Source organism: Muscardinus avellanarius (assembly GCF_963383645.1).
Source record: "Muscardinus avellanarius genome assembly, chromosome: 5".
Taxonomy (NCBI): domain Eukaryota; kingdom Metazoa; phylum Chordata; class Mammalia; order Rodentia; family Gliridae; genus Muscardinus; species Muscardinus avellanarius.
The window spans coordinates 50692636-50716835 of NC_137790.1; the positions used below are offsets into that span (position 1 = coordinate 50692636).

General features: G+C 37.4%; 1 protein-coding gene across 1 annotated transcript in view; it reads right to left on the reverse strand.

Moving 5' to 3' along the window:
• The window catches only part of ABI3BP (ABI family member 3 binding protein), a gene marked incomplete at both ends in the record, with an annotated part of 263992 nt that extends 241531 nt beyond the window's left edge, over positions 1-22461 (reverse strand). The window contains one exon of the mRNA XM_080696503.1: positions 22383-22461. Within this exon, the coding sequence (XP_080552629.1) occupies positions 22383-22461 (79 nt within the window). The remainder of the gene's footprint in view (positions 1-22382) is intronic.
• Between the last annotated feature and the right edge of the window lie 1739 nt (positions 22462-24200).

A 24200-nucleotide genomic window follows, 5' to 3' on the forward strand; every position in this document is an offset into this window, starting at 1 on the left:
TAATACCAACTTTAACATGTATGAGGAGGAGGAGGAAACAGGTTGGGATTCAGAGAGACCAAGTCTTTTTATTATCACTCTAAACCTCATTATGATGTATACACCAATAAAATATTTTTGAAAAAAGCAATATTATGCGCATTCTTCAAAGAAAATCATCATTATATGGGCTTTATTCATAAACTCCTATTATATAAAAGTTATAGAATTTCTTTCAACAGAATACTCCTGGGGGAGGGTTCGTACATGTACACAGCAAGCTGAATCTTGGCCATTTCTCTAAAGTCTTAACTGAAGGTCCAGTTCCACTACAGACAACTTGCCTGGATGGCCAACTGCTTCTGTAACCATTCATGTCTATGCTACAAAAAAGAGAAGAGCATTCTTATCTATATCCATTTACCTATAATATCTGAGATAGTAAGCAATTCACAAGTATTCATTGAATGAATTACTGACCTTTTATTTCCCCACATCCTCACCAGCATATCAGCATTTACTGTTTTTTGACTTTTTTTTTTTTTTTTTGGTGGGTCTGGTGATGGAACCCAGGGGAATTCAACCTCCGAGCTACACCCCCTGCCCTATTTTTTATTCTTTATTTTGAAACAGGGTCTCACTAAGTTGTGGAGGGCCTCACTAAGTAGCTGAGGCTCTCCATGAACCACGATCCTCTGGTTTCAGCCTCCTGAATGCTGGGATTACAAGCATGCACCACCATGTCTGGCTATTTTTTGATTTCTTGATTATTGCCATTTTGATTGGGGTTAGATGGAATCTCATTGTAGTTTTGATTTGCATCTACCTGATTACTAATGATTTTGAACATTTTAAAATATATTTATTGGTCATTTTTATTTCTTCTTTTGTGACATGTCTATTTAGTTTGGTTCCCCATTTCTTGATTGGGTTTTTTTTTAATGTTAAGTATTTTAAGCACTTTATATAGTTTAGATATTAGTTCTCAACCAGAGGAATAGATGGCAAAGATCTTTTCCCATTCTGTAGGCTCTTTCTTTACTCTTGATGGTTTTCTTTGATTAAAATACCTTTTTATTTTTGGTGGTACCAGGGTTCCTGGAAACTCTCCTACCTCCAGGCTACCAGGCTACACTCCCAGACCTACTTTTATACTTTTTAAAATTTGGAAACAGGGTCTCTTAAGCCAGCGTGACTGGCTTCGAACCTGCGCCATCCTCCTGTCTCCACCTCCCAAGTGCAGGGATTACAAGCGTGCACCACCATGCCCGTCTTAAAAAAAAAAAAAAAAAAAAAAAACCTTTTTAATTTAATTCTCTCCAATTGATTAATTATTGTTTTAATTTTCTGAGCTGTGTGGCTCTTATTAAGGAAGTTTCTACCTATGCCTAAATGTTAGTGTCAAACCTACACCTTACTCTAGTAATTTCAAAGTCTCTGGTCTAATTTCTAGTCTTTGATTCATCTTGAGTTGACTCTTGTGCTGGGTGATAGGTAGGAACTTAAATTTTATTTTCCTACAAAGGAATAACCAGTTTTCTAAGAAGGGTTCTTGTTGGTCAAATCAACATGCACTTTGTCAGTGGAGGAACTAAAAAATGTGGGCTGAGAAGGATGTGCCTTCCAAACAGGGGTAGGGGTAGAAAGGAAGGCAACTAGGAATGGAATGCCATCCCTCCCCTAAGACTTGACTCCTATGGGGGGGAAAATACAGTTCAATGACATCAATGTACTCAGAATCTCCTTAAATTAATAAAGCTTAAACTGTCATTGAAACAACGTCTGTATTATATTTTAGAAAATACAACTAATGGCATGAAAATTAAAGTGAGAATAATTATATGGAAGTGCTTTGTAAAATGAAAAGCAAAATCTAATTTTCATGTGAAAATAACTATCTCTGCTGAAAGGAATCTACAAATAAACTAGTTATTACAAATATTTATAAAGCATCTTAAAGATGTAAAAATTACTCTCTGAGCCAAGTAGAGATGGGATGGATAACCACTTAGCTTAAAAATGGTCCTACGGGTATTTAAAAATAGACACAAAAACAATCAAGTTCCAACAAGCCCTTACCACCTTAAAGAAATCAAACAATGAAGCTATTATTGTTTGCCAGTCCAAGCTCTTCATCCTGATGTTATCTTTATGTTAATGCATATTTTCAAAGGTAAATAAGAACTTTCATTAGACCTTCCAGTTTTCTTAACAAGCTTATGGTGTTTGAAGCCCATTGAGTAAGATATTTAAACACTGAAAGTTCTTCCTCCACCCAAAGGACATTCTAGATTTCTTAGTTTCTGGCTGGGAAAAAAACATCATGTTAAAGAGTAATAAAAGAATCACCATAGCCAAGCATGGTGCCACACACTTGTAACCCCAGTACTTGGGAGGCTGAGACAGGAGGATTGTAGGTTCATTGCCAACCTTAGATACTTAGTGAGGCACTCTGCAACTTAGACCCTTTTTCAAAATGAATAAAAAATAAGACTGGGGATATATCTTGGAGGTAGAATGCCCCTGGGTTCAATCCCCAGTACCACAAAAAAAAAGAAAAAAAAGAAAAAAAATCACCCTTACCTTTCACATCAACAAACAGGAATAGCAAATAGATTTCATTGATATTATTACAAATTCCATATTTGCAAATTTTATACTTGCTAAAATATTTGTAACCTCAAAAACGGATACTCAAAGCACTTTTGCAATTATTTACATATGTGAAGATTATTATTTTATTTATTTATTTTTTGGTGTACTGGGGTTCCTGGAAACCCTTCTACCTCTGGGCTACACTCCCAGACACCTATTTTTTATATTTTTATTTGGAAACAGGGTCTCTTCAACCAGCAAGGCTGGCTTCGAACCACATATGCTATCCTCCCATCTCAGCCTTCCAAATTCTGAGATTAAAAGCGTGCGCCACCATGCCCATGTCAATGCTTTAACCTTTAGCTGTTCTAATAGAAATAAGTCAGATAAATTTTAAATCTATTCTTTTATCCCTTAGATATTTTCCCACACTTGTTAGGCATTTTCTTTAAAAAGTATTCTTAAGAACACCATTTTTCCAAAAGATAATAGGTAAATTAATTTGATGAAGCTAACACTGAAATTTTTGTAAGATGAGATAAGATGTGGAAATTGGCTGAATTTGTCTGGCAAAAGAAAACATACAATCAAATTTAGTTTCATGTCCTTCTATGCATGTATCTTACATTCATGAATCATCATCACCCCAAATTTTGCCTTTTTGGCTTCAAAACTCAAGATAAGCCTGCTTTAAACTCTTCGAAAGACATTGCTCTGGAGGTAAAAATGATAGCCAAATCTGGACATACAATATTATATACAGAAGAAGGGAATGCTCCTTTTTATCCATGACCTCAGAGTGATTGGAGAAAAGATGCATGAGGCAGGGAAATTATCACTTAATTTGGAAGGAAAACACCCCTACCTTAGTAGTGACTTTGCTTCCAATTGGATAAATTAGATAGCATTTAGTGGACAGTCTCAGCTACTTAGTGAGGTCCTTTGCAACTCAGTGAGACCCTGTTCAAAATAAAGAATAAAAAATAGGGCTGGGGGTGTAACTTGAAGGCAGAATGCCCCTGGGTTCCATCCCCAGTACCACACACAAAAAAAACCAGACTGACAGCACAAAGTTCTGGCAAAGATATAGAACAACTAGAATCTTCATATTTTTCTATAACAAATGCCATAGTCATTGGGGAAACAGTTGGGTATTTCTTACAAAGTTAGACATACAATTAACATTTAACAAAGCAATTTCACTTCTAGATGTTTGCCAAGAGAAATGAAAATATATGTTCACCAAACACCCATTAGCAAATGTTTTTATCAGTTTTTAAAACTAGAAGTAATCCAAATGTTCTCGAAAAAAAGGCTACATACTATACACTTCTATTTGTAGAATACTCTGAAAAGGGCAAATGTAGACAGAAATCATATCCATGTTGGATGAGAAAGGAAGCAGGGGAAATGATTGACTACAATGCACAATGGAACATTCTAGAGTGATAGAAATGTTTTAAATCTTGATTAACAACGACAAACTAAAAGTATGTAGGACTGGATGAAAGAATCAGGTAGACAAATAGAAGACATCTTAACCATGTGTTTACGCTTGAAAAGAAAAGAAGAAAAAATCACCTTTTACTTATTCATTAGATTAATCTATAACTACATAATATTTACTAATAATCTGAGATTAGCACTAAAATAAGTCATGTTTAGCTTCAGGGTACAGTATGGGATAACAGGTATCCCAAGAGTAGGCAGTCTAGGAAGCCAAATCCACCCAAGATGTCTGCAACATGGGTCTATGATATTACTTGAGAAGGGTCTATGATATTACTTGAACATCATTTTATAAAGAGTAATTTTTGAAATAAGCAAATGTGCTTGGCTTAAAGCAATAAAGGCCTTTGATAATAAAGTACGCTTTAGTTAAAGCATAGAATTAGAGAATTCTTAATGTTCTAAGAGGAGCCTGATTTACAAATATGCAGATGTCGTCAATACTATATTCATATTTACTATATTATCTGGTTTGGGGTTAAAGAAATTTATTCACCCTCCACAATTACAACAAATAAATTCCCTACATAGAACCTTTATTTTTGTACTAAAACACTTGTAAACATGCCATGAAAACATGCCACAAAAATAAATTTGCAGAATGACAGAAAAAGCCTTGTTCAAAACCTTTCCAATTCTCCCATGCAAAATAAATTCTTTTTTGCTCTGTTCCAACTCAGCTTTATTTATTCCTCAGCAATAGCTCCTTCTTACACTGTATTATTTTATTTAGTTTATTGATTCCTTTTACTAGGATACAAATTACACTGGGACAGTAGATCTCTTTTCTTTAGATCTCTATTCTTCCTATTATGTTAGGTGCTTATAAACTGATTTTTAAAAGAGATAAGAAGTTTTGCAATGCCTTCCCTGGAGATATACTTGCATGAAGAATGCCAGGATATAAACATCACCATGGGGACAGAGCTGACGCCATGAAGATGAGAGCTCACCCTGATTCAGGATTCCCCCTAAAGGCTCATTTGTTCCTCCCGGGAATTCAGGGATGTAGGTCAACTACAGGGTGGATCTTGGATCTGGCTCTCTCTAAACTTTCTTGGGCACAGGTTGACTTCCCTAAATGATAGCAGAACCAATATGGATCCACACCCGTGGCCTAAAGCCAGTCCTGATATGGCCTCTGGAGTAGAGGAGAAGGCAATTAATGAAGGCTTCAGAAGACATGGTCCTTAAGCTGCTCTAAACTATCTAACATTTTCTTTGAGTTTTCTTGAAAGTAATATTTGTTCATGTATTTCTTCTACTTCTTAGTTAGCATTTATGGTGTGTGTGTGTGTGTGTGTGTGTGTGTGTGTGTGTGCGTGTGTGTGTGTGTTCCTGATAAAGGTATTTGATACAAATATTTTTCTCCAGAACTTATTTCTAATTATTTTTGCCCTTAAGCAAAACTATATTTTCAAAGCATATGTATGTCGATAAATAAGCTCATCTATATTGCTCATTCTGTATTTATACTAATAAAACAGTCCTTTAAGATTGTTTTTAAAGATTTTTTTGCAGTACTAGGGATAGAACCTAGGGGCATTCTACCTCTGAGCTATACCTGCAGTCCAATTTTTATTCTTAATTTGAAACAAGCTCTCACTAAGTTGCAGAGGGCCTCACTAAGTAGCTGAGGCTGGCCTCGAACCTGTGATCCTCCTGTCTCAGCCCCCACCCCAAGTACTAAGATTACAAGTGTGCACCATCATGTCTGGCTTTAAAGATTGTTTTTAAAGGTAGTAAATGCCCTCTCTGTATAGTTATATAGTGATGCATAATAAATTAACCAATTTACAAAAAATAAAATGTGTATTCATATCTTAAAGTATGAGATCTTTTCATTACTTAGTTTATAGTATTCTCTGGGTCTGAAGACTCTTTACAAATCCTTTATCTGGATGACTGATCATATAATGGTGAGAGAGGTGTGTTAAAGTCTCCCATTATTATTACATTGGGGTCTATCTTTGTCTTATCTTGTCAAATAGTATTTGTTTTATATAAGAAGATGATCCAGAGTTTGAGTCATACATTTTTACTATTATTTTATCTTCTTGGATTGCTCCCTTTATTAGTAAAAAGTGAGTTTCTACAAAGAAGATCTTCTATTTTGTTTTATCTTGAAGCTTGCTTGATGGGACATGAGAGTTACCCTCCATCTCCATTTGCTTTCCATCTCCATTTGCAGAGTATCTTTTTCCATCCCTTCACCATAGCCTGTGAATATATTTGCCTATAAGGAAAATTTCTTGGATTTTTGTTTTTAATAGCAATACTCAAGCAATTACAACAATTCTGGAAGCATCACAATACCTGATTTCAAATTATCCTAAGGAGCTATAATATCAAATATATCATGGTACTGGCACAAAAACAGACACAGAGACCAATGGAATAGAACACAGAGAAACAACTCCTCAATCAGTTGATTTTTGCCAGGATGCCAAAAATATATGCTGGAGAAATCAAATGGTGTTAGGAAATCTAGATTTATTGATTGATTTATTGATTATTTATTCATTTGTTTACTTTAGTACTAGGGATGGAACCCAGAGGCATTCTACCTCTGAGCTAAACTCCCAGCTCTATTTTATTATTATTATTTTAAATAAGTTCATACTTGCTTGATGAGAGTCTCACTACTTGCTAAAGCTGTGATCCTCCTATCTACAGGCATAGGCCACCACACCTGGCTATCTATATTTAGAAGTATGAAATTAGGTCCCTAACTCTCACCCTGCACAAAAGTAAACTCAAGATGGATCAAAGACTTAGAAACTAAACCGGAAACTTTGCAATTACTGGAAAAAAACAAAGGACCAACTCTCTAACAGATAGTCACTGGTAGACTTCCTTAATAAGACCCCAGAAGCTCAGGAAATAAAACCTAGACCCAACATATGGGATCGTATAAAATTTAAAAGCTTCTGTGCAGCAAACAATCGAAAGTCTGTACAGAGGGTATATAGAATCAGAGAAAATCTTTGCCAGATACTGCTCTGCTAGAGGAATAATATCTAGAATATATAAAGAACTCAAAACACAACACTAAAAAACCCAAATAAACCAATAAAAATGGGGCGTTAAACTGAGTAGATACAAAAGAAGGAACACAGTTGACTGCTAAACAAAAAAATGTTCAACACCATTAGCAATCAAGAGCATACAAATAAAACTACATTGAGTAGCCGGGCGTGGTGGTTCACGCTTATAATCCCCACACTTGGGAGGCGGAGACAGGAGGATTGTGCTGGTTCGAAGCCAGACGTGCTGGCTTAAGAGAACCTGTTTCCAAATAAAAATATAAAAAATAGGTCTGGAAGTGTAGCCCAAAGGTAGAAGGGTTTCCAGGAACTCCAGTACCACAAAAAAAGGAAAAAAAACCCCACAAAAACAACAATAACAAAAAAAAACTACATTGAGATTCCCTCTAACTGCAATTAGAACAGCAATCATCAAGAATAAAAACAATAATTAATGCTAGTGAGGATGAGGGGAATTAGGAGCTCTTACACAATATTGGTGAGACTGCAAATTAGTATAACCACTATGGATATCAGTGTGGAGGTTCCTCACAAGACTAGGAATGGAACCACCTTATGACCCAACTATGCCACTCCTCAGTATCTTTCCGAAGGAATTAAAGTCAGAATGCTATAGTGATACATACATACCCACACTTATAGTAGCACAATAGCAAAATTATGTAACCAGCCTAGGTGTCTGTCAACAGTTGAATGAATAAGAAAAAATGTGGTAAATACACATAACATAATATTACTCAGCCATAAAGAAGAACAAATTATGTCATTTGCGGGAAAATAAATGGAACCATAGAATTTTATGTTAAGGGAGATCCACCAGTTTCAAAACTTTAAAAGTGGCATGTTTTCTTTTTATATGTAGAAGCTTAAGAGAAAAGTGGAAAACAAAAAGGACTTCAGATACATGAGGAGAGTGACCAGTAGAATAGTGGAAGGGGACATAGGGTAGGGAAAGGGTAAATGAGGCTTGATAAAGAAAACAGTTCAAATTATGTTATATCCACATATGAAGCTATCGCTACTAACCTGATTAATATGTATGGGGTGAGTCAGGAGTCAGGGGAGTGGGATGGGATCAAGAGAGAAATATACCAAGTGCTGTGTGCATGTATGTTTATATCATGAAACTTACTATGATGTATAATTATAATGCACTAATGAAAGATTTTTAAAAGGCATCTGTAGACACTTAACTTTTGTTGTCTCTTAGACTTGAGAAGCTTAATATCCAAGAAGACCAACATCCTGAAAACCATACCACCTTACAGTGCACTATTTTATACACATATTCATAGGTTTTATGGATTCTCTAAGCTAAGAAACTAACCTGCAAGTTACATTCACACAATGCTTTCAGCTGGCTGCCAAGAACAAATATCATAGCTAATGCTCAACAACAGGCTGATGTCCAGTGTTAGCTGACAGGCTGGCTACCAGTCTATGAAAGTTCAGATGACAGAAAACTTTTTACGTCAATTATCAAATTCATCTTGAGTTTCACAATTGCATTTGTTTTTCATTGACCTGATAAGCTGTTCACACTTTATCATGGGTTTTCTTGAGATTGGATTACAATTTACACACATTTCCAAATAACATTAGGTATCATTGTTAACACAGGTGGAATGAATTTCATAAATACTTCCATACTGTTACCGAAATCCTTTGTCCCAAGTTTTAAACATTATTTACCAACAAACAAGCTTATATTAAGTGAATGCTGTCCAGGTTCTAGATAGCCGTGGTAAAGTTTAGGTTCCCTTTCTTTCTTTCTTTCTTTCTTTCTTTCTTTCTTTCTTTCTTTCTTTCTTTCTTTCTTCTTTTTGTGGCATTGGGGGTGGAATCCAGGGGCTTTCTACCTCCGGGCTATACTCCCAGACCTATTTTATATTTTATTTGGAAACAGGGTCTCACTAAGTTGCTGAGAGCCTCACCAAGTAGCTGAGGCTGGCTTTGAACCCCTCCGTGATCCTCCTGTCTCAGCCTCCCAAGCACAGGGTTTACAAGCGTGTGCCACTACACCTGACTAAAGTATAGGTTCTTAAAACAAAAAGGAGCCAGCAAGTACATCACAAGAGCTAAGAATTCTCACTGTCTCAAACTAAACATTTTCTTAAATACAGGCTTCATATACTGAACAATAGAAACACAGGTTCTCCAAAGTTACACTCTAGTAAGTTAGCTAACTTTATATTTGCCACTTTCTTAAAATTAGTGCCCCATTCTTAATACTATTTAGAGTAAAAGATCAGTATTATTTTTCAATATGTGACTGATTTCATCACACTAATCAGTGATCATTGTTAATTATGTTAAATAAGATTACCAGAGCAACTGAATCAGTCTACTGTATGGACAGGGTTGGGGCACTTGGCATACTTAATAGATTCACCAAGTCAGTGATTTACAAAACATCATCCCAGGACCACCAACACTCATACCACCGGGAAACTTGGGAGAAATTCAAATCCTCCAACCAACCCCAGCTCAGATCAACTGAATCAGAAACTGGGGACAATGGATGAATCCCAGTATCCTGAGTTTCATTAAGCTCTCTAGGACATTCTGATGCTTGCTATAGCTTGAGGACCACCACACTCAGAGATTTCTTGCTATACAGTATACATTGATCGTCCCTTATCCAAAATGCTTGGGACAAAATGTGTTTAAAATTCTGGAATTTGGGGGGTTTTGAGATGTTTGTATATACATAATGAAATATCTTGGGGGATGAGAACCAAGTCTAAACACACAATTTATTTATGTCCCATATACACTTTGCATACATAGCCTAAAGGTAATTTTACACAAAATTTTTAGTACTGCATTTTTAAAAGTTCAATATGCTCTTTTATTTATTTATTTGTTTATTTATTTATTTTTTACTGGTACATCGCAGCACAAGTTCAAAGTGATACAAGCAAAGCTGGTCATGGTGGCACATGCTTATAATCCCAGCATTTGGGGGGCCGAGACACGAGGGTCGTACTTTGCAGACAGCCTCAGCTACTATTTAGTGAGGCCCATTGCAACTCAGTGAGTCCCTGTTTCAAAATAAAGAATAAAAAACAGGGTTGGGGGTGTTGCTCAGAGGTAGAATGTCCCTGGTTCCATCTCCAGTACCTAAAAAAGATAAAAGTGATACAAACACACGTTCACACAGCACTTGGTGTGTGTTTCCCTCTGCATCCCACCCTGTTCTGCTTCCCCATGCATGTTATTGAGATTGGTAGTGATGTCCCCACATATGGACATAGGCTTATGTGAACTGTTTTCTTCATCAGTTTTCCTTTAGTATTGCATCCCATGAGGTCAGGTATAGAATTTTCTACTAGTAGCATCAGGTTGATGCTCAGAGTTTCAGATTCTGGAGTATTTTAGATTTCAGTTTTTTGAAAGCTCATCATCCCCAGGTTTGTTAAAAAGCCACATTTGGATAGGACAAGAATCATGAGGTTTCTATCTAATCATCAAACACAAGCAGGCCTTGTGGACGCTGGATGCGAATACCACTAAGGAAGAAGGAGAGTTGGGAGAGACTTTGGATTCAGAGCAGATACATGGAGATCAGTGTCTCTCTGTCTCACTGTTAAGAAACTCTCACTAAAGAAGAAAGTCCCTGGAAAGCGACATCTCTAACGGGATCTGTAATCTGCTTATCCTTTAATGCCTTTTAAATTACTTGATAATTTACAGGAAGTTTATTTAGTGCTCTTGTCTGTGGCCTCTTTGTGGCCTATCAGCTTCCAGACAGGAAAAGGAATGTTTGAAATGAATGTTTCTGGGATACCGCAAAGTTCTATGCAGAGGACAGTTGAGCCATGGCTTATCACGACTTTGGAAAACACCACACTAAATGCTTGTTGTCTTAATTTTCTGACAAAAGTGAAAACAGATGCTGGGCTGAATGGCCGTTTAAGAAAACGTGTTACATAATACAATTCTGCTGACAAATTTAGGAAATTATAAAACTAAATGCATGTTCTCTATAAACAGCTGAGAAAGGCACCTGAAAACATTTGAAAAAGCACTGACATTTTGGTAGGAAACTGTGAAAATGATATTTCTGTCAAAAAAAAATTGTGGAAAAGAAATTTTGAATAACCTATAGTACAAAGTATTATTACTTTTGAAAGTGACTCAGTAACCTCTCTGATCATTCAAATGTAATATTAATATTTAAATTTTAGTTGCTCCAAAAAAGAATAATAAAAAATCACTCATTTCAGTGAAAGATTATGTATAAAGGTTTTGCAATTAGATTGTTCTATGTAAGAGCAAAACTCTAAATCAGAGTACTAACAATATGTTGACCATCAATGGTATATCATACCAAATTAAACTGGTTTCTTGACATCTCATTTATTTCTTTGTGTTTTATTCAAATCACAATAGGAACTAGCACAGCTTAGCATGAAACATGTGTGCACACATAGTACACCTGGACATGGACACCTAACTTATGTACCCAGTTGTCCTTTAGCATCCACAGGAGATTTATCCAGGAGCTTTCACAGATACCAAAATCCATGAATGCTCAAGCCCCGATAGAAAAGAATATGGTATTTGTATATACGCCTGTGCACACCCTCCTGTGCACTTGCACTCGCCCAGTACTGGAGACAGAATCAGAGACATTCTACCTCTTTTATTTTTCAGGCCTTTTTATTTTGAAAGAGCTTTGCTAAGTTGCTGAAGCTGGCCTCGAACCAGTGATTCTCCTATTGCAGCCTCCCAAGTACTGGGATTACGCACATGTTCCACCACACCTGGTACCTCTCATATACTTTAAGTCATCTCTAGATTACCTACTACAGTTTAAATGCTATGTAAATAGTTGTTACACTGCATTGTTTAGGAAGTAATGGCAAAACAACGTCCATACGTTGTTCAGTATAGATGTTACTTTTAAAATACATATATATGTTACTTTAAAAATACATATATATGTGATATATATATATATATAATATATATATATATATTTGATCTACAGTTGGTTTAATCTTCAGGTGTAGAACCTGTGGATACAGATGATTACCTATATGTGTTTTTCACTATATATTATTAATATGGGTTATGCTTGAAATGTCTATGATTGAATATAGAAAGTTCCTATGGCAGGTATAGTGGGGGGTCTTCTAAGCACAGAGATCAGAACTTGAAAAGAAATGAAATCAGGATAGAGGAAGACTGTAAACAAAGTGAGAGGAATATCTGGAAGTTATCTGTTGAGTCCAGCAACAGTAGGCCAGAGAAATGGAGATCAAAGAGGGAGACTGGCATGCTGACATGGACTGAATGCCCATAGCTGTAGCCTGGTCGCCAGTTAGAAGATCACATTTCCTAGGGACACTTTATGTAGAAATTAAGCTTCATGAAAATGTTGGTTACAAGTCAAAGGAAAAGAAGTATTGCATAAGTATGAACATAAGATACAACTCAATGAGCCACTGGAAGACAGTACAAGTCTGTACATTCTTCAAAACATCAAATTCCAATGGAACAACTATGTAGGAAACAAACTAGAAAACAAACTTTACAAAATGACCCTATAATGTTTGGCTTTTACATGCATATGTTGCTGACATTTTTCACAGAACATAATGACTTATACTATATCCCAAGCCATTTAAGAATGACTGTGTGTGAACACACAGTCACGGTTTGCACAATCTGATAGGCACAGAGCTTGTTGAGTGAATATAAATGTGTGCTTGTCAAAACACACAAGCAAAAGCCATGACATTTTCAACCTGACAGAACACTGCATGACACAGAAAAAAAGGTCCCTATCTTGAAAAATATATAAAGTGTGCATTGCCTCCTGAAGGGATGATTGCTGATGCGTCCAAACAGATGAGGAGTCAGCTATGAGGTGAGAACACAGCCAGAGGTCAGGAGGAGTGGCCAGGGTGGAAGCCAGAACACTCTGAGGATCCACACTGTAGAAAGAAGGGGGAAGAGGACAGGAAAGAAGGGGGAGGAAGAGGTATGGCAGGAGGAAGAGGCCAAAGGGTTAGAAAAGAGAAGGTTAGGAGCAAAAAGAAGAGGGCAGAAAAAGGGTCCCATTAGTGGTTCATCAGTCACCTGATCAAGCCAACCCAGAACCTGAGTAGATCAGACAAGACTGCAGATGCAAAAGATCCCAAGGACCACAACTTGTGCTCCCAAAGCTTTCACAATAAAAGGCCATTCTTCTCTGAGCAGGACCTTTCAACCCCATGCAGGGAGCCACAGACAAGGGAACACACATGGCTGATGGCAATAACTGTGTCTGAAACAAGACATGGTGGCACACACCTATAATCTCAGTACTTGAGAGGCTGAAACAGAAAAATCACAGGTTCGAGGTCAGCCACAGCAACTTAATGAGCCTTTGTTTCAAAATAAAAAAATAAAATAGGGCTGGGCACATAGCTCAGAGGTATATGCCCCTGGGTTCTATCCCCAGTATTCTTCTACCCCTCCCCCAAAGAAAAACAAAGAATCCTATCTAAAACATGCTCATGCCTTGCCTCCACTCCTGAGATCCTGTTTCAGAAAGCCACCACAGGACAGGTCCAGACACATAGGAACACCCAAAAAGAGTGACTTTTTTTTCTCTCTGAGCATCTTTTTAAGAAGAGTCCAGGTTATGGAATGGCCAGCAAATTTCCTTCCAACTGCTGCAGTAGGCAGAGTTTTCCATAAAGCACTTGGTCACATCTCCTCTTACCTGGGCTAAGGAAGTTACTACTAAAACATCCATTAGAGTCACCCTAAAATTTATTAGTGGAAGCTAAAAAGAGAAAAAAAATGCTTTTATTATTCTCTTTCTTTAGAAGTATACCCTGATAATCACAGGCTCACATTTACTCCTGTGCTTTCTTTACTATTGCTATTTTTCATATTGCTATTTTTCAAGACTTGTCTTTCCAATGTATAAAGACATTACAGATTAGGATAGACCTCAATGGGAGTGCATGCTTATTATCATTTTCCTTCTAACTCAACTGAAAATATGAGTAGTTAAGGAAGAATTCTCTAGCAACTGGATCATCAGTGTTATGTGAAGATGATGTCCAAGAGAGGAATGGAGGGGCTGATCTTCAGACCATCTAAAACCTTGTCCTAAATTAGCTGGCAAAATTTGTTTTTACTCCATCTGGGAAAATGAAAGAAGAAGGAAACTACCCCACATCCCCTGACGGTGTATCTGAAACAAGACTGAATTCCAGTGTTCTCTGCCAGCATAACTCTGGCAGCCACCCCAAACCCTTCCTCCAATGACAGAATCTGCTGCTCCCAGAAACAGAAGGCCTGTTAGGTCTTGCACACCCACACACACACGTGTGCACCGTGGACCCTCTGCAGGACCCTTGGAAAACCAGGATGTTTTCTTAGCAGTTAACAGAATGGAAAAATGAAAGGATGGTATTTAAGGAGAAAGGAAATCTGAAACTCCACCTTGGCATAACATGGGAAGCAGAGCCCCTGAAAGGTTCTAGCAAGGCTTCCTCCGCCACTCAGACAGGGAAGGACCTGTCCTTGTGCTGGGGACACGGTGGGATGCATTTCAAAGATGGTTTAAACCATAAGACAGGCTGTGTGCTCAAAAGCTATCCTAGAATGCACATGATACTGTACACAGTTAAAGGAAACACCTCCACAGGAAATTCATATAACCTGGACTTTGAAAGGAGGGAAACGCATTGCACATTTTGTTTCACTCCAATATTTTGAATTGATTAGGTTGTTTGTTTGTTTGTTTGTTTTGGTACTGAGGACTGAACCCAGAGACATTCTACCTCTGAGCTACACCCCCAGCCCTATTTTATTATTTTTATTTTGAAACAGGTTCTTGCTAGGTTGAAGAGAGTCTCACCCCTTGCTGAGCCCGTCCTCAAACCTGCAATCCTCCTGTCTCAGACTACCAAGTACTGGGCATGAACTGCCACATCCAGCTGAGATTTTTGTTAACATAATGAGTGAGTTTATTTTTATATCAAAATGAGTACATGGCAACACAGTGGAATGCAACTGGTTGTTAAATGGGGACAAATTCATTATGGCTCATTGCCCTACTATAAAATACCTATCAAAACCTACACAATTTTATGGAAACCTAAATAATCGCTCAATTTAAGTTTTTATGGGTATCCTGTAATGGGACATAAATGGGTTTTTTATTTTTTTATTTTTTTATTTTATTTTTGGTGGTACTGGGGTTCCTGGAAACCCTTCTATCTCTGGGTTACACTCCCAGACCTATTTTATATATTTTTTGGAAACAGGGTCTCTTAAGCCAGGGAGGCTGGCTTCGAACCAGCGCGATCCTCCTGTCTCTGCCTCCCAAGCACGGGGATTACAAGCTTGTGCCACCACGCCCGGCTGCAAATGGGTTTAGACACTTAGAATTTTATATTAAAGAAAATGACTTTTGGGTGACCAAGTATTTTTTAATAGAACTGACTTCAAGTTCCTCAAGGCAGGAAATCTCTTACTCATCTCTGTAATCTTAATATGATGGTTATAAAATATGGAGTGACAAAATGAACAAATGTAAATTTAATCCTGAAAAACAGTCAGCTTCTCAGATCTAGCTTTTGAGATTTTATAAAAGTAGGGAATATCCATGGGTCGACATTTCTTCTTTGAATATGTTTATCATTTGAGTGTAAATACTATAATATCCATCCCAATAGATCTAATCCTGACTGCACATGAGAATAATTGAAACTTTAGAAAATATTAGTAATGCTCTACCTCTCCACTCTTTTGTGGTTTAATTAGTCCAGGGTGTGAGATTTTTAAAATACTCTTCAGGTAATTTTAATATGGCCAAGGTTGAGAACTACTGATCAAAGGCTGTGAAAATTTACATATGAGTGCTTGATAAATCCTTCTAGAATAGCATAAAATAAAATCTTAAAATTGGAGGTAAATTATTTTGCTTTTCTTTTGTGATACTGGGGATTGAACCCAGAAATATTCTACCTCTGAACTATACCCCTTCAATCCTGTTTGAATCGAAGCAAGGTCTTGCTAAGTTGCTGAAGGTCTCACTAAACAGCTGAGGCTGGCTTCAAATCTGTAATCCCCCATCTCAGCTTCCCACATACTAGGATTACAAGCATGAACCACCATGCCCAATTTATTTAAGTTTTAATGTCCATCAATTTAACATTTATTATTATCATTATTACTATTATTATTGTTTTATAATTTTATTGCAGCTTTTCAAATACTAGAAAAATTTTTAGGTTTCCTTCAACCTATATATGAAAATTCTTAAAATGGAAATTAACATTTGTTTTTAGAATATAAGTGATAATCTCAACATTTTGTTTTATTTTGTTTTTGATTTTCTTCTTTTGGTGCTGGAAATTGCTCTCAGGGACACTTTAGCACTGAGTTACATTCCCTAGCCCTTTTTACTTTTTATTTTAAGACAAGGTCTTATTAAGTTGTCCAAACTGGCCTCAAATTTTAGATCCTCCTGCATCAGCCTCCCAAGTATATGGGATTATAAGTATGTATCACCACACCCAGATTATTTTTTATCATTTTTGGTGATTTTAACAAACATTTTTATTTACTATTCTAGTCATCTCTAACATTAGATTGTCCTATTTATTTTTAATTTTACATTAGTTTTTGGATAACTTTTTAAGTTCACCTCTTTCTTTTTATCTGCTTTTATAAATGGCAATCAGGGCACAGGCAAAAGAAAATCTTTTCTGATGTTGGAAACCCACATAGAATGGTTGGTCATATCTCCTTTATACCTCTCCCTTCTTTAGACACATCACTTTTGTCTTAGACAAACATTTTATTAACTCACATTAACCCATACAAACATTTTAACCTTCTTGGTTGTGATATGGTATTCATGAATTCTTTCTCCAGTGTTCCCCCTTGTGCCTTACTAACTTGAAGAGAGGGAGAAGCTAAAATTCCTTCATGTGTTTTATCTCATAATCTGATAAAACTGTCTATAAATTAAACTAGTGATGCATAATTCATACAAGTAAATTTAAATTTTCAACCTTGAGTTCTCAACTTAGCAGCAAAGCAAGTCACACCTGATCATTTTTATGTTTATAATATAACATTCTTTAATGGCACAGCTGAATTTCATTCAGTTTTACCCAGTAAATAGTGCTTAAACAAAAGCATCAGTGAATCTACCAAGCACATTTAGAACTGTAAACATACCTAAAATAATTCTCCTGTAGTTTCCCTAAATTTTTTTTTTGAGCAGAACAATTTCTTCCAACGTATTCTTCAATACAGCCTCAGCAATGGATAAACATGAATTATTCAAACAGGGTCAGAACTCCACCCATAAGGCTTTGCACTCCCCACTATCATTCCCTAAGACAGAAGAGACCATCCCCAGCCCCTGACAAGCATCAACCTCCCTTTGGAGACATGGACTAGGCTACTGAAGTGACACATTCTTGTTTAGTCAAATGAGACTGGGAGGGCCCCTGGAGAGTGTGAGGCAGCCCCCAGGTGAGTGGCTGGAAGGCTTATAGAATAAGCTGTGAGTCTGCTCCTCCAAAGACAACATTCTGTTTCCTCTTCATAATAAATCTCAAGGAGTTATGGCAGAGACCAGAAAGGCACAGTTGTGTCCCATGTGGACCTCAGTCTTGGCTTCCTCTCTCAATACTATAATAGACCCTGGGCTCCAGCCCAGCAGCTACTTTTATTGGGAGGCCCCTCTCCTCTCAGCCTCCTCCTGGCCCAAATTGTGTTTGTCCTATGACCTTTATTGGAGCACTGCTCATGATGGTTGACACTTCCAGTCTGGATTGGGCCCTGTCTGTTCTCAAAGCTCTTTGTGCTACACCCAAATTGGAGGAGGATTCCACTCTACTGGAATTACACCTTTCCACCTCCGTCTCCTCCATGAAGACAAATAACATGCTTGTCTTCCCAGCCTTAGTGCTCTGTATGCACGTGGAGGAAAATTTACTACTTGAACAAATTGGTGTCTCTTTTACACAGAGCACAGAACTGATATTACATCAAATTTAAGGGTGGTCTTTTGCCTTGCTGGCCATCTGGAACATGCACAAATTACTTAAAAACCGATCTGCGGCTCTATAAAATGAGAAAAAATTAAATGCCTACTTCCTAGGGGGCTTTGAAAATTTATTGATTTTCCACATTAAAATAAGTGGCACTAAAGTATTACTAGAAGTATACCCTCAAAGAACGTAATCTATGAGAATAGTAGCACTACTAAACATCCATGATGGTTGCTATTGTATCCTCCATCCCTGTGCTCTTTGCCCCTGGAATCAGAGATTTCTTTCTGGTCAGGTAAGAGCCCAAGGCAAAGAGCCAGCTTCCCATTCCCTCTGCTACATGCCAATAGTCATGCCCAGCATCTGTGCCCTGTTGCCCTGTGGTTTTCTTCACACTTGCCTTAGTGGAAGTTGTGATACACGTGCCTAGGAATACTAGCCTTTGCCTTCAGGCTAATTACCATCCTCCATGCACAGGAGTTCCACTACAAGTGTGTCAAGGCCCTAGTGTCCAATTATAAAACTTTGTTGGCTCCCTTTACTCTATATTGTCCTTTGTGGCTTTTATTTTAGCATGCATACTGGAGAGAATAAAGTTTGATGGTGCCCAAAACAAAGATTCTGAGAAGTGGTTGGAGCATAGGGGACCTCTTCTCTGGCGCTTGTGTGTTATAATTCTCTTTAAAAAAAATTTCAAGTGGAGCCGGGCGTGGTGGCGCACACTTGTAATCCCCGCGCTTGGGAGGCAGAGACAGGAGGATCGCACAGGTTCGAAGCCAGCCATGCGCGCTGGCTTAGGAGACTCTGTTTCCAAATTAAAAAAATGTAAAAGTAGGTCTGGAAGTGTAGCCCAGAGGTAGAAGGGCTTCCAGGAACCCCAGTGCCACAAAGAAAAAAAAGAAAATTCAAGTGTGTCTCACCTAGAAGAGCCATGGGGCCTTGCCAATCCCCACAGAAAAACTAATCATAAGGCAAAGTATAGCTTTCCATAGAGAGTGACGATGAACAATGGCCAGGCTGAAATGCAGAAAACACCTTCCCTTCCTATCACAAGAAACAACACTCAAAAACCTTATCCCACCTGCCCACCAAGAACACGCCACCCCATCTGCCATCTTACAAGAGATTCATCTTATATTTCAGACACAAGATCATATATCATTTGGTGTGTGTTCAATACTGAGTCACTTTTTTATGACCAATAAGTATTTATTGAATACCTGTTGTGTGCCAGATTCATTACTAAGACCTTTGCATCTCATCACATTTAGTCCAATTATACTATGAGATGTCATTTCGCTCATTTTAGCGGTGAGAAAACTGTGGCTAGCAAAGATAAACTTTCAAAGAATAGTCGTCAAGTGATGAAGAAAAGGTATGTTAATTGTCGTTTTCTTTAAGCTTTAAAAGCAAAGGAGAATCTCCTAATAAGTGATTTTTTACAACACAGCATGAGGATAGGTATGTAAATAGGTATATAGCATGTAACAAGTGATTTCTCATAAGTAATCTAGTATATATATTATATATATATAATGCAGATATGTTCTTGGGAGAATGTAAAAATTTAGATGACCTTTAAGCATTGTATGAAGAACGGTTTTAGTCAGGGGAAAGACAGCATTCTAACACACACTGTAGAGTGTGGTTCCCAAGGTTTGGAGGTGGGAGCCGCTTACCAAGCAGAAAACAGGGCAGAAGATGAGTTTTGATTCAGATGTCAAGTATCCAGTCCTGGCCCTTCTGTTAGCATGGAAAGCTACTATACTTCTCATTCCCTTTAATATCTTCATTTCTAAAATAAATGGTTAAGCTGGGCCAATGCTTTCCAAATTCTGACCTGTGATGAAGTTTTTAGCCATCTGTGGCAAATGATAAAATAAAAACAATGGACTTATTTGTGTAGTTAAATTCACTTATAAGTCTGCTTAAATGGCTTGTTTTTTTTATCATCAGTTATGATTTCCCCTTACTTTGAGCCTCCTCATATGGCAAAATTTAAGTATGACCCCTCTAATGACACCCTGAAATTAAAATATGTATTATTTTTTAATATGTATTATATTTACTTGTCCAAAAATCCAAAGATGTGGGAGCCACTAGAGTCAAAATAATTACTGTCCTTTCTAGCCTTTTCTTAAATCACAAATAGGATTTAACTAAATTTGGAAGATAGAAAAAGAAAAACCTTTGACTGCTTTTTTCTTTCTATTAACGCCACATTTCTCCAAATGTGTTCTGTGACTGGCCCTTTGCAAGATATTATAAATGTTACACTTGAAAAGGTCACTTTCAGTCAAAGCAGTTTGGGAAACAATGGGTTAAAAAAGATCGGATTGGTTTCTTTACTGAGAAATGTTCAGAACTTGTAAAATGCTAACATCTATTGTCATGCCACCCCCCCCAAAAAAAGGCTCCCCAAATTATTGACAAAAGCAGCTGCCTTTCTCCCCCACCTCTCCCATCACAAGATAGAACACCTATTCCTGGAACAGTTTGAGAAAGTTGACTTCAGCTAAATCAAAGTTCCTCAATAGCTTCCACAGTAAAGAAAAAAAAAACATAGCATTAAAAATAAGGGATTTGCAAAAAATTTATTTTTAAATTTTTATTATTTGACAGACTATTTTCAAAACTATGGATATTTTTTAATCTACAAAAGAAACTTGGATGAAAATATTTCAGATCAAAGTAAAATAGACAAAATTTTGTGGCCATTTCTGACAACTATATGTTTTTTCTTTTATTATTACAAATAAAGGCAAAAATGTATCTAGAAATCTGTATTCAGTGATTGCAACACAATAATTAAAGCATTAGGAATTTGCACAAGTTTGGAGTAACCAAATTTTGGCTATCATTCCTCTACAGTGAATACATAGTAAAATAAAACAGTCTATCAGTCTTCAAACTGAAAAAACCTCCAGATTCCTCTCAAATGGCATGTTATTGTTAAGTACTTCATTAATATGAGCAATTAATTCCAAATCCTTGTGGCTCAGGATTTATTTAAATCACAGTTTACTTGGATCAAGGAACAAAATTCTTGGCAGGAGAAAAAGATGTAATAGTGTTTGCTCCCCCCCCTCCCGTATAATTATTTGATCAGAGTCTCGAAGTTTCTCTTAGTCTTTTGAATTGCTTTTCATATCTTCTTGTGAAATGCCAAGTAGCCAAATGCTTCAGCTTTCACTCTAAATTCAAGTTTCACTTTGTCCAGTGAGAAAAGAACAGTTTTCACTTGAGACGAGATGATCTTGGGTCAAACTATCCCAAGATAGGACCTAGGCATGAGTTTTTAAATATTCTGACACTAACAACTTTTCTTTCTGACTGTGCACACTCGGGTTGACAAGCCTATGGCTCTGCATTGCCTCCAATATTTTTCATCATAACTGTACGGTAAATTCCAGCCTGTTTTTCGTAATCCTGCTGACTACAGCAGTCTGCAGCCATAAAAAGCCCTCACAGACCTAGAGTTGGCTTCAAAACGTGTCTCTGTGAAGGAACAAAAATACGTGCAATGTTTATGTTCAGAGACAGGAAAGAATTAGGGACCTCTTGTTTTAGTGCTAAGGGGACTTGAAGATTTGTTTTTAGGATCTAAATTTAGAAACTTTAATTTTCTTCTAATGGCATTTGTAAACAAAATACCATCACTAAAATAAGAGAAGTTTAGCCAGGAGAAGGGGGAGTGTCCTGTCCAGCAACTCAAACTGTCTTCCAAACTTCACTGCAGAGAAGTGCCTGCTTAGCTCGGGACTGTACTTTGGTCTGACCTGCCTAGACTCCCTCTGCCTCCTAGTTAACAGGTATGTGTGCGGTTTATGCCATCCCAGGTTTTGTAATTAGCTTCTTTAAAATCTTAAGCCAGGACTTGTTTAGTTTCTGGGGAGGGGGATAAAAATTACATAATCCCTTTTAACAAACTATAATACCCATTCACAAAATATGGTTAAATATACAAATGCTATAGTTTAAAACTATCCCGTGAGCACACTCCACTTAATAAAAATTTGGTTTTCATTTTGGCAGTAAAGAGCTACAATTGAAAAGTAAGGAGAAATGGGGGAAGAAAAAGTTTCACACATTTGAACTTTGGCTTTCTGTAGAATAACCCTATTCCCCTCCCACCACCAATAAGGTAAAGCAGATCCTACTGAATAGCAACAGTTAACAACAAGTATCTCTTAAAATTATTTTCAAAACATAAAACAGCAGAGCTACTTGCCTTTTGGCAATTTCTGTGCATTTCCCAGGGCAAGTGCAATACTTCCACAGAAAAGGAGACACCCCAAGCTGGAGAGCATGCTGCATTTGCCACCTCGCCCGGGGAGTGATGCTGGTGGGTGCCTCGCAACCCTGGAGCTGCATTTAAGTGAACACTCTCCCAGTGTCAGAGGCGGGCGGCTGCACTTAGCTGTGCTGTGGGCTTACTCACAGGGGGTGGAGACAAGATGACATCACACCCTTTCCCTCACACACCAAAAAAAAAAAAAAAGGCCCAACAGCAAAAACAATATCACATCTCCCTTTCCAAACTTGTAACTGTTGGTTTCTTCTCTTCCCCCTGTGACATAGAATTTTGAAATGATGGTCAGTCCATAGTTGTGGAAGTAAAGGCATGTAGGTGATTTTGAAACATGTGATGAACTATTTTGAAGAATCTAGAAAAGACATACTTAAAATCAGTGGAACATGAAAAATTAAAATGAACCCTTATTAGGAAGGAAACTGCTTTTAATTATCTAGTAAATCAATGCAATTCTTACTTTTAATGGGGATACACTTATAAAAATATACTTTGAGCTATTCTGTAGTTCCGATATTGCAAGAAACATTTAGGCGTATGTCCTAAGGTATGCATTATATATAATGTATACAAATGGATAATCTATAGGTATGGATGTGGAGATAGCACTATTCCCAGCTGATTCCAGCTCTGGACTGAGCTCTGCCATAGCATTTGATATGGGGATGTGCAGGTGCTATGATGTTATTCCCATTTTACCAATGAAGAAACCTGAGGCTCAGAAAGGTTTTCCCTGAGTAAGCCAGTATATTCCAGTGATTGATGATTTGGACAGGCGTTAGAATAGAACTGACCAGGTCGTAGAATTGGATCCCACTTACTAGCAAGTGAATGACACTCTTGGACAACACTCTTCAACATATAATCAATCCTGATTGCCTTTTAGTGCTTGCTCTAGACCAGGCATGGAGCTAATCGGTTTACTCAAATTAAAACATTTATTTGCCGAGTGTGGTGGCACACACTTGTAATCCCAGTACTTGGGAGGCTAAGAAGGAGACCAAAGGTTCAAGGCCAGCCTCAGCAGCTTATGAAGACTTTCAGCAACCTAGTGAGACACTGTTTGAAAACAAAAAATTAAAAAATTAAAGGGCCGGGAGTATAGCTTGGAGGTAGAACACCTCTGGGTTCAACCCCTGGTACCACTAAATAAATAAATAAATGAATGAATGAATATATATACATACATATGTAAATATATTCTTCAAAGGAACAAAAAAGGAAGGCAATGTCATCACTCTCGCTTTACATGTAGAAAAAGTGAGCACAGAAAGATGAAGTAAAAGGTTCAAGATCACAGCACCAGTAACCACAGAGCTGGCATCCTAAACAGGTCATGTAGCCCCAACACTTTCTGCTCTTAATTACTAAACTTTAAAGCCTAAAATTACTAAACTTTGAGTTCTAAAAGAAAGGGCAGAACTAATTTCTTATATCTGCTAGCAGGAATTTGAGAATGTCTCTACCATCGTGCTTGGTACACAGAAAGCATTTACTAGATGGCAATTATCAAAAACAGTATAAATGACAATGACAGGCAACCCCCTAATAAAGTAGAATACAGTTCTAACCTGTGGGCATTCACCCCTGAGGTTCAAGTGTGTGTCCTTTTCCCCTACATCACAATGCCCATATATGGGCACATTGCTGGAAGGGATGGGTTAATAAAGTACTTTAAATATTACTTGAGCATTTTTACTGACTCTTTGAAAGTAGCTCATTTCACTTGGTTGCTGT